The sequence below is a fragment of the Poromitra crassiceps genome (genome assembly GCF_964638095.1).
Source record: "Poromitra crassiceps genome assembly, chromosome: 12".
Taxonomy (NCBI): domain Eukaryota; kingdom Metazoa; phylum Chordata; class Actinopteri; order Beryciformes; family Melamphaidae; genus Poromitra; species Poromitra crassiceps.
The window spans coordinates 19787365-19802573 of NC_139632.1; the positions used below are offsets into that span (position 1 = coordinate 19787365).

Here is a 15209-nt window from a genome sequence, read left to right on the forward strand (position 1 = left end):
ATGGTGTCTTTGTATGCCGATTATATTAACATGTGCTAAATAAATAAATAAATACAAATACAAAGCATGTGGGTGAGAGAGCAGGTGGTAAAGCATGTGGGTGAGAGAGCAGGTGCGTCACTGGGGATATCAAGCAGTCACCTCCCACCATGTTTCACTGAACTGGACCCACAACTCCTACAGAAGGCTAAACAGTCAGTTATTGTGTCCCAGAGACACGCCCACGCTCAACACTGATCAACTACATTAGATGACCTTTATACACACACACACACGCACACAGACAACAAAATCACCAGTTATAGCTAGCTATATGCCGCAAATCCCTGTGCGTGGCCCGTGCAGTGGGGTACGTACTTGTAGTGTGTACCAGAATGTGAGTGTGAGGGAGCTGGTGGTCTCGTTGACTGGGTAGTGGCCAGGGATCCCCGTACAAAACATGATCATGTTGACCAAAGCCAGGAAGCCCTGCCAGTGCTCCACCTGCTCCAACAGAGTCCTGCAGAGAGGACGGGGGAGAGAGAGAGAGAGAGAGAGAGTGAGAGAGAGAGAGAAAGAGAGAGATGAATGTCAACTGAACTGACATCTGCACTCTCCCCAGCAGAGGGAGCGTACAGTAAGTATGTGGGTACACAAGGTCCATCAGAGGCTAAAAGGGGGGTGGGAATGGGACAGCAGGTTTTTTTTTTTTAGATTGACTGACCACACACGCACACGCGCGCGTGCACACGCACACACATGCACACACACCTGGAGTGGTTCTCTCCCAGTGTGACGGCGATACGGCAGATCCCGTGGCAGGTCTCCATGTCTCCGCTCTGCACAGCCTCTCTGAGCTGCTCCTGGAGGGCCAGCACCTGGGGAACCAGCTTCAGCAGAGTGTTCACATATCTATACTCAAATACACACACAAGCACAAACACCAGAAGTGACAGTTAGTAGTCCATTTACAAAACATGAGTAAGCAACTCATGCAGTGAGTTGCGGGGGGGGGACTGGGGGGAATAGGGTGACCCTCCCAAATGTTATGTCCTGTTGTTGGTAAATCTCTTCAGGACAGCTTGAGAGGGGGAATTGGCCAAGTACAATTAGGGAGAAAATCAGAAAGGTAAAAAAAAAGGCCTTGCACTGCTCAGGTTTGTGTATTCACTGCCTCTCATAACAAGTGTTTATATCAAATCTCAGTCAAGTCACTAGAATCTTTGATCTTGCAAAAAAATAAAAAAACATCTACCAGGGAACCGGAAACTCTATCCAAGGCTCCTGCTAAAAGCTGCACCCCACTGCCGGCAGTTATTACACAGTCTTCTTCCTGCTGTCTCAGCCATTTACAATTCCCTCATTCCAGGTGCACCACATGCATGTTCACAGACAGTACACACACACACACACTTACATACGCACATGGATGCGCACGCACACGCACACGCACACGCGCACACACACACACACACACACACACACACACACACACACACACACACACACACACACATACGCACATGGATGCGCACACACACACGAGCACTAGGGCTGGGATAAAAAAAATCGGTTCTCAGATTTTTAATCGATTTTTATTTTAATCCTTTGATATCGATTCATATGTCCAGAGATCAATTTTTTTTAATTACATTTTTAATTTTAATTTTAATAATGTGTGTGGCTGTGTGTGGTAGTTGAAACATAGTTTCAAGTTGACGTTTGGCTGTGTGTGGTAGTTGAAACATAGTTTCAAGTTGACGTTTATTTATGTTTGTAGTTGAAACAAAAACATAAATACTGTAGGCTACATAAATGGAAATGTTTCATCATTATATTTACTTTTAGAAATTATATAGGCTGAAATCAAATCACTGTGCATAATTGTGAAAGTGTCTTTATTGACAGATGAAAAGGCTGTTATTTACCCTTTGTCACCACCTGGTGAGTAAATATATGTGTAACTAAAACCATTCAAATTGACAACCGGTCCGCAACCCCTGTGTTACATAACTGGACAATCATGTAATTCAGGTTACAGCTCAAAAAACATGTATTAGTATCACTAACCAAATCGATATTGAAATTAATCAAATCGGAATCGAATCGAATCGGGATTAATCGATTCGGAACCTTGTGAATCGGAATCGAAACGATTCTTGAAATTTTAACCAATACCCAGCCCTAACGGGCACACATCTGCTAATGCGACATGAGTCTTCCCATCATCCCAAGTGAAGCGGTGACATTTTGAGATGAAGGGCGTCATGTGTGTCTTGAATGTCACAGAACATGGTGTACTGTGTACGTGTGAATGCTATAATGCAAACCATATGATGTGTGTTGTGTCAGTCCCGGGGGAGTGGGGGTTTGCTACGCAGGTGGCGCTCCATCCTTCAGGAGGATGTCGGTAAGGAGGTGGGTGCAAGTCAATGAATATTCATCAATGACAGAGCAAGGTTGTGTGACTTCACTTCACCAGGATTTAAAAATAATAATAATAATAATAATAATAATAATAATAATAATAATAATAATAATAATAATAATAAGACAACCTGAATACCGATGTAGAGACTTTTTCTTCTTCTTGTGAGCAAACTTTAGACCATTATGCATTCTACGGTTCGACTCTAAATCTCTCTTTCAGAGGCAGCTTTAATGCTGTATTATTCAAACAAACATACAACCTTTAAAAAAAGGGACACTGATATATGGACCCTGTGTTTTGCAGGTTAAATGCATGTTTTTGCCGTGGCCCTAGACAGCATGTTTATGACACAAATTTCCCACGGGCCTGCTTATGAGCCGAGAAGCCATATCTGTGATCCTGTGTTATGAGGCCCAGTCCCCTCCTCAGCAACCCAGGCTGAGTCAGCCATCTCTGGAGAGCTCTACCCTGCTATGAGCACCAGTCTGGCTCAGGGTTTCCGTTCCAGCCAGCATGGCTGGTGGTAAGATGTCAGGAGATTTAAATAGGCTAGCATTAATAGTCATAAATAATTCAAACCAAATGCAATGATCCAACAAATGCATTTGATTAACAGTTGAGTCAACAGAAAGGGGGGGGGGGGGTCTTGCAAGTCTTTTGGTTGTCAGAAATATGGAATGTAACTGCCATCAAAGAAACCATAAAGGCATAAAGATTTTAAGTACATTTTGAAACCAAGTGGTAACAGAGACAGTTTTTGCTGCATTGGCAGAATAAAAACAAAGATATTCCGTTTTGCAATTGAAATCATTCTTTTATAGTGTATCTATGTTTTTAGTGCTCTTATGTGTTCTCATGTGTCCTTTTTTAATTGTGTATGTGTCATCTATGGACTATGCATTTGTCAATAAAGGTTGATTGATTGATTGATTGATTGATTGTGTTTATTGCTATCATCGTGGCTATCATATAAAACTCAACTTTCCAATTTATTTTTTACCACTTTATTAGGGTGCACTCTACCCGTAATTACAATATTTGCAATGGCATTTGAAGGTAGCATCGGCTTGCTACTGTACTGACAGTTTGTAGAAAATATAGGAGATAATGAGGTAAATATTGGACTTTTTATACCCACAGTGCAATCATTTGGCTTCGGAACACTTGGATTATACTGCATGAGCTGTTTTTTGTAGTAATTCTATGGTCAGTTACCGGTAATCATCATTTGATTGATTGATTGATTGATTGATTGATTTTCCCACTGCACATTTTGGCTGATGCTTGACAATATTGACAATATATTTATCTGTCAGACAGCTGCACATTTTACCAGCCCAAAACTGGAACAAACTGGTTAACAGAAACTGTGGTCTGGGTTGATCTAATGGGCCTGTACCTGTGCTCGTGTGTGCTTGGCCTACAGCCTACATTCTCTGGGTTGGACTGTCTGATTACTCTATGAGAGCCGATTGCACTTAGCTTAGCCCCGCGTGTGATATGCACTCAGAATATCATTCATTTTTAACAAGACGCTCTGGAGATGCAGGTCGTCCACTCTTAGCTTGGGGAGGGGCGTAATGTGTGCGTGTGTGCGTGTGTGGGGGGGGGGGTGTCATGAGATTAGAAGCGTAGAATGGATTTGTATACATGTTTGCCTCTCATAAGAGATGACGTTCTGAGCATTCCTTAGAGAGACTGTCTGCTGCAGTCTCCTCTTCTTCTCCAACTCATGTTCTTCCTTTCTCCTCTCTTAGCCCTCTATATTACACATGACACTTTCTGCCTCTCGCTTGACTCCTCCCTTACACCCCCCTCACACACCCTCCACCTCCTCCTCTCTCACCCCCCACTCCCCCTCTCTCCACCTCTGATACCCTCTGCAATTACTGCAACACGCCGAGACAGGGGAAATGGGTTGCCTGGCAACAGGATGCAGCTGGACCAATAGCATCCTCCCAAATGAGTTGACTGTAATGCGTTTAAACAGAGAGCGAGAGAACAAGAGAGAGGGAGGGGAGCTTTCAGCAGGGATGGGGAGAGAGGGGAAAAGAGGAAGAACAGAGAGAAACAGAGAGAGAGCAAGAGAGAGAGAAAATAAAATAAAATAGATAAGAGAGAGAGAGAGAGCATGAATCTACAGGAGGAAGAAGAGGTGCGCAAAGACTTTCTAGGGAGGAAGAATACAGAGAAAACCCTTCTACCGTGACTCCTGATTAATTATTTTATTTTTATTTTTATCACTCACACACGCTCAAACGCACACGGCACAGGAAGAACAGTACATCCCCCACTAATGTAACATCATAAATCACACACTGTTATACTGTCAAAAACACAGGCCCCATGTGGCTCAGTGACGGTGAACTAATGAGAGGGTCAAGACATTTGGGAGCACTTGACAAACACACAGAGGCACGCATACAGACAGACATGACTCAGGGATATGTGATCGGCAGGCAAACAAACAAAAACAAAGAGGAAAAAATATATTCAAAATGAATGGGCAGCAAGTGGAACCTTGCGAGGCAGCTGGATTCACGCAAGATCATGGGATCACGATCACATGATAAACCCATCTTGCCACGGTTCAATCTATTGGTTTGAATTCCAAACCACCAGTGGTTCGCACCAATCGGCGTCCAGAGGCAGCTACGGGCGGGCTTTAGTGTGACGCCAGCAAGAGTGAGCCTGTGATAGACAGATGGTTCATCCCATCACCTATCAGGTAGTGTAGACAGATGGTTCATCCCATCACCTACCAGGAATTTTTTTAAAGTGGCTGCCCTGTGAAACTCTTTCCTGAGCGACCCGTTCCCAGATGGTAATGTGAAAACACACCATCTGGCAGCGCCAGCTTACATCAAGTGTCCAAAGAACTGAAATAACAAAAAGTAAGAAGAATCTCTTCTCATCCATGACTAAACTGCTCCTTCCTCTAGGAAAACAGCAACAGCTACTGAGGCTGAGGATGTTCTACCTGTAACTCAACGCAACTCTCCTCCGCGCCATCTGCTATGCATAGTTATGTGTTCAACTTCATAGATCCTGCTCCTCGCCTGTGAAGCAGCACGGGGGTATGTAGGATGATGACGTCTCCTATTCCCTCACACCTTCCCCTGCCCTCTACCTCCCTCACACCTTCCCCTGCCCTCTTCCTCTTTGCACCCTGTCTCTCCCACCTCTCTGTAACCCTATCTTCTCTCAGCCTCGCACCATCTCTCTCTCTCTCTCTAGGGGAGGGGTAATGGGTGCCTGCCATGTCTGAATCAACCGGGGCATGATGACATCTCTCCATGGCTCTGTAACCATGGTAACGCCAGCCAACCGAGAAATGCCGCTCTCCTCCCCCTGGCTGGCAACTTGCCCTGTATCAATCCCTCCAGTCCTCCCTCCCCTCATGTCCTTCCAATGTCCACTCTGTCTATTCGCTGCCCTTGGCTTAAGCCTTATGCATCTCCACCCACATTGTTATTTTTGTATGTATCATCGTCATCATCTCTTTGTTGCCCATTGTCTTCTCATCCTCACACGCAGCTCTTTCATGCCATATTCACACGCACACACACACACACACACACACACACACACACACACACACACACACACACACACACACAAATGCACACACCTTTGGGAGTCGGGCTGTGAAATGGCATTGACTATGGCCTCTACGGCGGTGTCGAAGAGCTCCGGGTCGGGCAGGGCAGTGAAGCAGTCGTGCACCAGGCCTTCGCTCTCACTGAGGGGCACGTCCAGCAGCACCCAGGACGACAGGCAGCGCAGCACGCGAGCTTTCACCGCCCCGGGGCTGTCCGCCCTGCGCAGCAGCTGCTGCAGCAAGGGACACACTGACCCCCACTCACGGCCCAGGGCGCCCCGCACCTACCGGGAGAGAGGGAGAGAACCAGGGGTGAGATGGCCTCCTGGATATGGATGGATATTGAATTGGAAATCTAATCGGGACCTTGTGAATCGGAATCGAATCAGGAAATCAGTAGGGGGGAATGCACCGATATAAAACATTTGACCAATACCGATATTAACATTGCTGTTATGGCAGATAACCAATATTTACCGATGTCGATATGATCTATATAAAAACAAGTTTGTATGATAATCAAATTTGGTACATACTGAAAAACACATGTAAACACTGTGAATTTGAAAAAGAAATGTCTTTCTTTATTTCCAAAACATTTGGGAAAGCCCATAAATCATAGATTTACCACATTGTTTCCTCTCAATATGAAGATGTTGGCCAATACCGATATTAACATTTGCTCATCGGACCGAGACAGATATATAAGAAAGCTGGCTAACATCAGCCGATATCGATATGATTGCCTATATATCGTGCAGCCCTAGGCAATAGCCCAGCCCTACTAAAGACTGAAGAAAGCCTGTGAATATTGTGTTTAACTACAGCTCTGCATCGTCCCTGACCCTTTCTGCTTTGGACCTGTAGTTCCACACAGACTGGCTTCCACCTCCTCCGGAGCGTCCCATACCTGTCCCTTCCTGTACTGTGGCAGGCGGCTGGTCTGGAACTCCTCAGGCAGGACGGTGAGCAGCTCCAGCAGGGCCAGGCAGCGTGCCCGGCCGTCCACCCCTCCCCCTTCCTCCTGGAACACCCGCACCATCTCGGCCACGGCGCCGGGCCAGGCCTCGGGCATGGTGTTGAGCGCCAGAGAGGCCAGGGCCACGCACAGCCGGGTCAGCACCATCTTGGAGCCGGAGGAGAAGCAGGCAATCTGGGAGAACAGCTGAGTCTTCAGAGACTCATACTGGTCTGTGGGAATGTCTGACCAGTACCGAGAGATCTTTGTGTGGAGGGCACTGGCGCCAAAGTACTGGATCTCTGGAACCTATGGGAGACGATATGTTGGATACAGATTATTCTAAACATTGTTTCTCCTCTTTGTGTGTCTGTGTGTGCGCGCGTGTGAGACAGTGAGTGAGTGAGTGAGTGTGTGTGTGTGAGAGGGAGAGAGAGAGAGAGACAGACAGACACACTGTGAGTGTATACGTCATACCTTATCAGGGCTGAGCAGGGCCCAGCAGAACTGCCAGGCCTGAGGGGAGACTTGGGCCTGCATCAGCCATTTCTGGGCCAGATTCTTGTTCTCTATATTGGGATCATAGTACAACTGGTGGAGGGCCTAGGAATAAAGACAACAGACAAGGGACAAATTTGAATGAAAGATGCAAAGAATCCATACGATATTAGGTATGCGATATTACCGATATTAACATTGCTGTTAATATTTATTATTCATATTTATATTTACCGATGCTGATGTGATCAATATAAAAACACATTTCTATGATAATCAAAGTTGGTACATACTAAAAAACAAATGCAAACACTGTAAATTTGAAAAAGTAATGCATTTCTTCAATTTCCAAAACATTTGGAAAAGCCCATAAATCATAGATTTTCTGCATTGTTTCCTCTCAATGTGAACATTTCGGCCAATACCCACGAATAACCGATATTAAATTGCAACATCAGACCGATGCTGATATATTAAAAAAATACTATCATCAGTCAATACCGATTGCGATATATATCGTACAATGCATCCCTATGATATATGGCTGCTGAATCTTGATTTTCTTTTTTTATTATTAACAAAGTCAATGTGAGCAATAATCCCAAATTAGCCTTTGTGCGGTGGAAAGACCTTGTCTCCATGAGGAATGTGCATCTTTTCGCACTCACAAACAGGCCTTTAAAACCCAAACAATGGAGAAAGCAATGACTTCTAAACAGCACTCTCAGAAGTGCAGCTGGGAGTAATATGAGTGTGTGAGTGCAGGGAGGGCGAGAAGGAGCGAGCCAAAGAAAGAGGAGAGAGATACGGTTTGGGGCTCTGCTCAAAAAAACATGTTTTCTCCTCTCCTCTCTGTCACACACATGTACAGTACAAACCTGCTAGCTGCCAGCACTGTCTGACAAACAACACAGAAGAAAAACAATCTAGTCACTCAGTCAGCTTCTGATCCTTGTCTTTAACACCCACGGTCTGCTCCCATCCAATTCCTCCACCACCTCCCGCCCCATCTCTCTTGCCTCTCTCTCCATTCATTCTCCTCCAGCCTCGACCAACCATCCAGTTTCTCCATCCTTGCGCTCTCTATCTTCATCTCAGTCTTAGGGCTGGCCAATTCACCAAGAAATGTGTCAAAACTGACATTTAGAACTTCTAACCGACTTAATCTTTCTGATGTCAACTCATTCATTCATTCAATTTATTAATGTTAATTCGGTTAATACTTTCCCCAATGTGTGTGTTCATGAACTGTCCCCTCAAAAAAAGTTGTGTTCAGTCACGTCACGCAGAGATGCTCACAAGTCATTTTTCAAGTCTCAAGTATTTGAGCAAGAGTCCAAGTCAAGTCTCAAGTCTCTTGTGGTTGAGCGTTGTATCATCTGCTGCAGGCCATCCATCTGCTTAGAACACTGCATAGCTAAAACTAAGATATCCAAAGCATGTAGGCTACTGTATTATCCTCACTCTATCTATTAGCATACAGTATCAGCATTGATTAGTTGATATTATTTGTAGACATTCCCTTAATTTAATGTTAATGCACCAAAAAATAAAAATAAAGATTGTTCACGAGTCCTAAATCTCAAGTCCGAGTCGAGTCTCAATGCTTTTGAGGACGAGTCTCAAGTCATTGTGTGTGCAGTTAGCGAATAGCCGAAATGGACCCGGAAAAGGAAGTGACGGTGGCTTTTCCAGGTCCGTTTCGGCTATTCGCTAATAACGTTAACGCATAAACACTGCATAGAAGACGTCAACTCGTCTCACAGCAACAGTGGAAAATGACTGGAAAGTCGCGGCGTGAGTTGCTATTCAGACTGTAAACAGTGGAGCACGGACGCGGAAAAGGAAGTGACGGTGGCAGGAGAGGCGCTGTACAGGTAGGCGGGAAAAACGGTAGGGCTCTCCCAGAGTCGATTATTTTTCAAATAAAAATAGACTCTGGGTTCCCAGATTGACTTAAGTGCAACTCAAGTCCAGGTACAAGTCCCTATCTCTGACATCACGTGCCTCCGCCCCCAATCTCTAACATCACGTGCCTCCGCCCCCTATCTCAGACATCACGTGCCTCCGCCCCCCATCTCTGACATCGCGTGCCTCCGCCCCCCATCTCTGACATCGCGTGCCTCCGCCCCCCATCTCTGACATCACGTGCCTCCGCCCCCTATCTCTGACATCACGTGCCTCCGCCCCCTATCTCTGACATCACGTGCCTCCACCCCCTATCTCTGACATCACGTGCCTCCACCCCTCATCTCAGACATCATGTGCCTCCGCCCCGTACGACCAATGCTAGTCCACATTCAGCCGTTCACTCAAAGCCAAGTTGCCGGCATGGATAAAAAAATAAAAAAACACAGAGCCACCAATACAATACAGTACAGAGCCTGTCAGAGAACTATGAGGGCAGTATTAAAAGAAGGGCGTATAATTAAGCAATATAGCATGAGAGCCAGTGTGTTGTGCCAAATATATCCCCCTGATCAGCTGTTATCCCACGAAGCCGCAGGCCGAGTGGGATAACTGCTGAGCAGGGGGATATATTCCACAACACACGCAGCTCGAGTGCTATATTGCTTTTATAAAACGGTTTCCAAGTATGATAATATAATAATAATAATAATACTATAAGTCCGACTCCGACTGGCATGTCATTCTGATAGAGTCAGTTGAAACACTACTGTAAGGCGGGACCGCAAGTACATGCGGGTGATTTGATTGGATCGTTCTGGAGACTGAAGTTGACATTGGCCAATCCTGGCGCTTGCTGAGTAGCTGAGAGCTTTCTGGAAACCCCGACAGGCAGCTCGAGCGCAGCGTTGCATTCTCAGCGCTTGCTGAGAAGCTGAATGCTTTCTGCAAAGCCCGACACCAACTAACGTTACGGGGTTAAATGCGGGGTTAAATGCGGGGTTAACAGCCTTTCTTTTGCAAAGAAGACATTAGCCCGCATCTATTCTTGTACAAAACATCATTTTCTGCGAAGTATTAGTAAAGTTATAAGCGAAGATCGATTCACAAGGATCTGACAGCTGTCTCCGCCATTTTTTTTTTCTACGTTGTCATTTGAGGTAAGCCTTATTATTACTCTCTTAGTAAGAGAGTTGCCATGGCAACCAATAACCCATGGCCATAGGTTATTGAACTCGGTTACTGGAATTATACAATGGCTGTGAACCAATCAGATTGCTTGATTTGAGAGAGCCGTTTTATAAAATAAAATAACCGTTCATTAATGGTCACTGAGATAAAAGTTTGAAATAATCGTGATATTGATTTGAAGTAATATCGCCCAGCCCTACTCTGCCACCCCCCCCCCCCCACCCAACATCCATCCTTTCACTTGCATCCCACCCCCCCTTCCTCCATGAGTTGCTCAGGCTGTCTCACTAGGGAGGATGAATGAGCGTGTAAAGAAATGATGATGTGTTACAGAGGAGTGAGGTGATGCAACCGCTGCTCTGTAGAGACGAACATCAATGGAGCATCAATGCCGCCTGGGAGCAGAGTGTCTCAGGTGGTGTTCTCTCCCCGTCTACATCCGGCAACGCAATTATCTGTCTCCACTTACTGTACCAGACTCTGAACACGGCTGGGTGCCTGGCTGTTAATGAGCCCATTGTTCATAGAGTCAGGTGGCGTCTGTGCATGTGTGTGTGTGTGTGTGTGTGTGTGTGTGACTGCGTGTGCGTGTGTGCGTGTGTGTGTGTGTGTGTGTGTGTGTGTGTGTGTGAGAAAGAGATATGCACACACAAACAGCAGCAGGTGTGGATGTGCGTGACTCACACTAGCTCTTATCAGTAAAAAAAAAAAAAAACATTGTCGTCAATTGAAATCTAATTTTAAACTAGACTGTGAAAATAATGAAATGAATAAGTAAAACATTTTAAAGTAATGAACATTTTTAAATCAAGAACATTTCTCTGGCTTTTCTACTTTTTGCTCTATCGAAAACGTACCGAACCCTAACACCACTGTCTCGTATCGAACTGAACGGTGTATTGTGTGAACAGTTACACCCCTAGTTATGATGAAGATCAAATGTAAATGTGTTTTTGTATTGTGATTTTGGTAAGGTTTCTGACTGTATGGATCATTATCATGCCTTCATACCAAAAAGGCAATTCTTTATTCAGAGCTCCGCTCTTCCCTCTATGAACGAGATCTCAAGAGTTCAAAGCTGCAGCGGATCATTACTGCAGTCCACTGTGTAATTGCAGACCTCTTATTAAATCCCAGTGTGTTGTCAGTGTGTTGTCCGTGTGTGTGTGTGTGTGTGTGTGTGTGTGTGTGTGTGTGTGTGTGTGTGTGTGTGTGTGTGTGTGTGTGTGTGTGTGTGTGTGTGTATGTGGGTGCGTGTATGTGTGTGTGTGTGTGGGTGTGTGTGTGAGAGAGAGTGTGTGTGTGTGTGTGTGTGTGTGTGTGTGTGTGTGTGTGTGTGTGTGTGTGTGTGTGTGTGTGAGACATCATTGTGTGTGTGTGAGTGTGTGTCCGTCCTTCCTAGGCTCATATCAAAGCAAAAGACACAAAAGTGCCTGTTCATTTTGCTGCTTTAATCATCTCACAGAGGGGCGGCTGTAGCTCAGGAGGTAGAGCAGGTTGTCCACTAATCGCTTTGGATAAAAGAGGTCGGTGGTTCAATTCCCGGCTCCTCCAGTCTGCATGTCGAAGTGTCCTTGGGCAAGATACTGAACCCCAAATTGCTCCCGTTGGTGTGCCAGCACCCTGCGTGCCTGTGCGTGGTAACCTGCCGCCATCGTTGTGTGCATGGGTGAATGTACCTACTGACTGTAAAGCGCTTTGGAAAAAAGCGCTATATAAATGCAGGCCATTCACAGAGAACTGCTGCTAGACATCTTGCGAGACATGTAGCAGTTCATCATGAGGCGAGGCCACATGCTTGTAATTGGCCACTAGTCATTGGTTTATTGGTGTGGATGAAGAGCAACATAAAAAAATGCAAAAAAAAAAAAAAAAAGTATGCATAATATCCGGATAGTACAATGCAGATCATTGTAGCAACCACTGAATATACAGATGGCAGCAACCTGCCTGGACCACTTGGCTTCACCTAAGGATGGCTTGCTCTTGGCAGGTGCTGTCAGAGGTCATCAGCCTCCTCTGCACTCCTTCACAACAATAGGAGGCATGCAGGTGAGACAGCATCTCTCTGTGAGGCAGATCCACCATCTGCTCTCACCCCGGCTGTGACTGCTACACCTGTGTGCACTCAGTCCCAAGCCTGGAGAAGAACTAGTCTACAGCCTGAGTGAGCTCTGTAGCCACATACTATTTGAAGGTAGATGGGCTATGTGTTTGTGTGGTGAGGAAAAAACATCATGCGAACAGTTGTTTCTTAAGAGAGAAAATAGAAAGAAATGATGTAGAGACCATTTAGAAACGTGAGGCGAGGAGAGGAATCAAGGCCTACATATAAAGCTACACTGAAATATTAGGGAAACAAAAATGTTCACACACACACACACACACACACACACACACACCAGTGTTTCCCATACATAAAGGAATTTGTGGCGCACCGCCACAAAAGGATTTTGACCGCCACAAAAAGATGTTGACAAAAAAAAAAAAAAAATGTACAGTGCACCTGAACGCAACATGCAAGATACCCGCCGAATAAGTGTCCAAATGTTCATGTCATTCTGGCCAATACTTCTGTTATAGCATTTCAGTCTGGAATATGGAATATCTTTCAATAATCTATGATTTAGCTGCTAAATTGTCAAATACCGCCATCTGCTCGCTACCCAGGCACTTAACCTAACTAACTTAACCTAACTAACTATCCGGTGTGCACAACATTGTCAGCCTAAACTCCGGCTGACACCGCAAAAACCTACAATCCGCTACAGAAAAATGTATATTGTTTGTTTATTAACTGGCCCCTCGCCTTCTATCATTTCACGAAAGTTGTCCCCGGGCAAAGCAAGTTGAGTATCCCTGACCTATAGGGAGAAATTTAGTTTGTCATTGTAAACCCACAGCACAGTAATGATGACATGTTCTTCATAGATCTAGCCTTTTAATTTTGCTCTTAAGCTTTCTCAAAGTACACCAAATTCATGCATTTTACTTTAAAATGTTAAAAAAAATCTCACAGGGAGGCATGCCCCCGCACCCCCCTAGGCGGTCTGCGGTCCCCCACCACAAATACTCAAAATCCTGTGGGAAACACTACACACACACACACAGACACAGACACAGACACAGACACAGACACAGACACACACACACACACACACACACACACACACACACACACACACACACACACACACACACACACACACACACACACACACACACACACACACACACACAGCAGCTTCTTGCTGCTCCAGGTGTTCTTGAGCCATCTGTCTGCTAGAGTGCAACACTCAAAGTCATCCTAGTAATGGGAAGGCAGCCACTCATTCTAATTAAAGGGATACACCAACGTTTTGGAGATTTGCCTATTTGCCATATTGCTGACAGTAAATATAGAATGTGGATGCCTTTATCTTCACTGTGCATGCATTAGAAAGTATGTTTCACCCCTCACTGCTAACACCGTAGGTTAGCACTACAATGGCAGTCAGTCTTACAACAGGTACCGCTGCCTACTCCATTCAGTCACCCAAAATACACATTCCAACAGCGCCAGAAACACTCACATGTACATGTTTTGAGTCGTGTACTACTCACCACGCCATGAAATAAATAATAATGTAAAGTTACAGGAAATGGTCATTTTCGAAGTAAATGACCATTTCCTGTAACCATAGCGAGAACTAACAAAGAGGGTTCCCTCTCTAACCAAAGTTACTTCCTCGTTTGCCATGAGGCGCAGGCGCTGTGTGCAGCCATCAGTACCATAGACTGCCATTGTAGTGCTAAGCTATTAGCAGTGAGGGGTGAAACACACTTGCACACACACAGTGAAGATAAGGGCATCCACATTCTACATTTACTATTGGCAATATGGCAAATATGCGAATCTCCAAAAATTATGGCGTATCCCTTTAAGGCTGCAGTATTGATGAAGGCATCGTCACACCGCTGACCCATCAAATTCATAATAATATCTGTCAGAATCAAAGAATATGCAGAGGAATGAAGACTAATCAACAGAAGAACAGTAAAGAATAGTTTGTGTTTGTGTTTGTGTGTGAGGGGTGTGCGCGGGTGGCTGTTGACTGCAGTCAGCCAAGAAAGAAATTAAAAGATGTTGCCAATAGCGACAAAATCCCAGCACCGCATGAAAGATACAAGTCTCCACACACACAGAGCAAAGACACTACTTGCAACAAGTGTCTTATAGGGGGTGGGCATCTCTAAAACAATACCACAATATTTCAGGGTATTTCTGCAATAACAATATTCTTGACGATATGACAAAATATTGAAAAAGATTTATTTAATTTCAACATCCTATTGCAACAAAATAAGTGCTATTAACGTGGTTTGTTGTACACCACTTCCACACTACTGAAATCGCTCTCCCCTTTTTGGAATTAACTACACCGTGGAGCTGCTTTCAGCCATGCTTGTTGTTGCTGTGCGTACTGTACGTCACACCGTTACACAGCGTAACAGTGTGACCAGTGTTAGGTCATTACATCAACAAGTTGGAATATTGCCATTATCACAAAATCACGATATGAATCGTTGACGATATCAATATGAATTGTAACAATATGGCACACCCCTAGTGTCTTAACATGCAAATATCAGCTATATAGAAG

At 44.9% G+C, this 15209-nt stretch overlaps 1 protein-coding gene across 1 annotated transcript in view; it reads right to left on the reverse strand.

Moving 5' to 3' along the window:
• ipo13b (importin 13b) overlaps window positions 1–15209 on the reverse strand; it is a 35816-nt gene that overhangs the window by 16864 nt on the left and 3743 nt on the right. The window contains exons 3-7 of the mRNA XM_083647104.1: window positions 7447–7572; window positions 6922–7278; window positions 6042–6295; window positions 751–891; window positions 358–499 (exon numbers count right to left, since the gene is read on the reverse strand). Coding sequence (XP_083503230.1) covers window positions 358–499; window positions 751–891; window positions 6042–6295; window positions 6922–7278; window positions 7447–7572 — 1020 coding nt within the window. The remainder of the gene's footprint in view (window positions 1–357; window positions 500–750; window positions 892–6041; window positions 6296–6921; window positions 7279–7446; window positions 7573–15209) is intronic.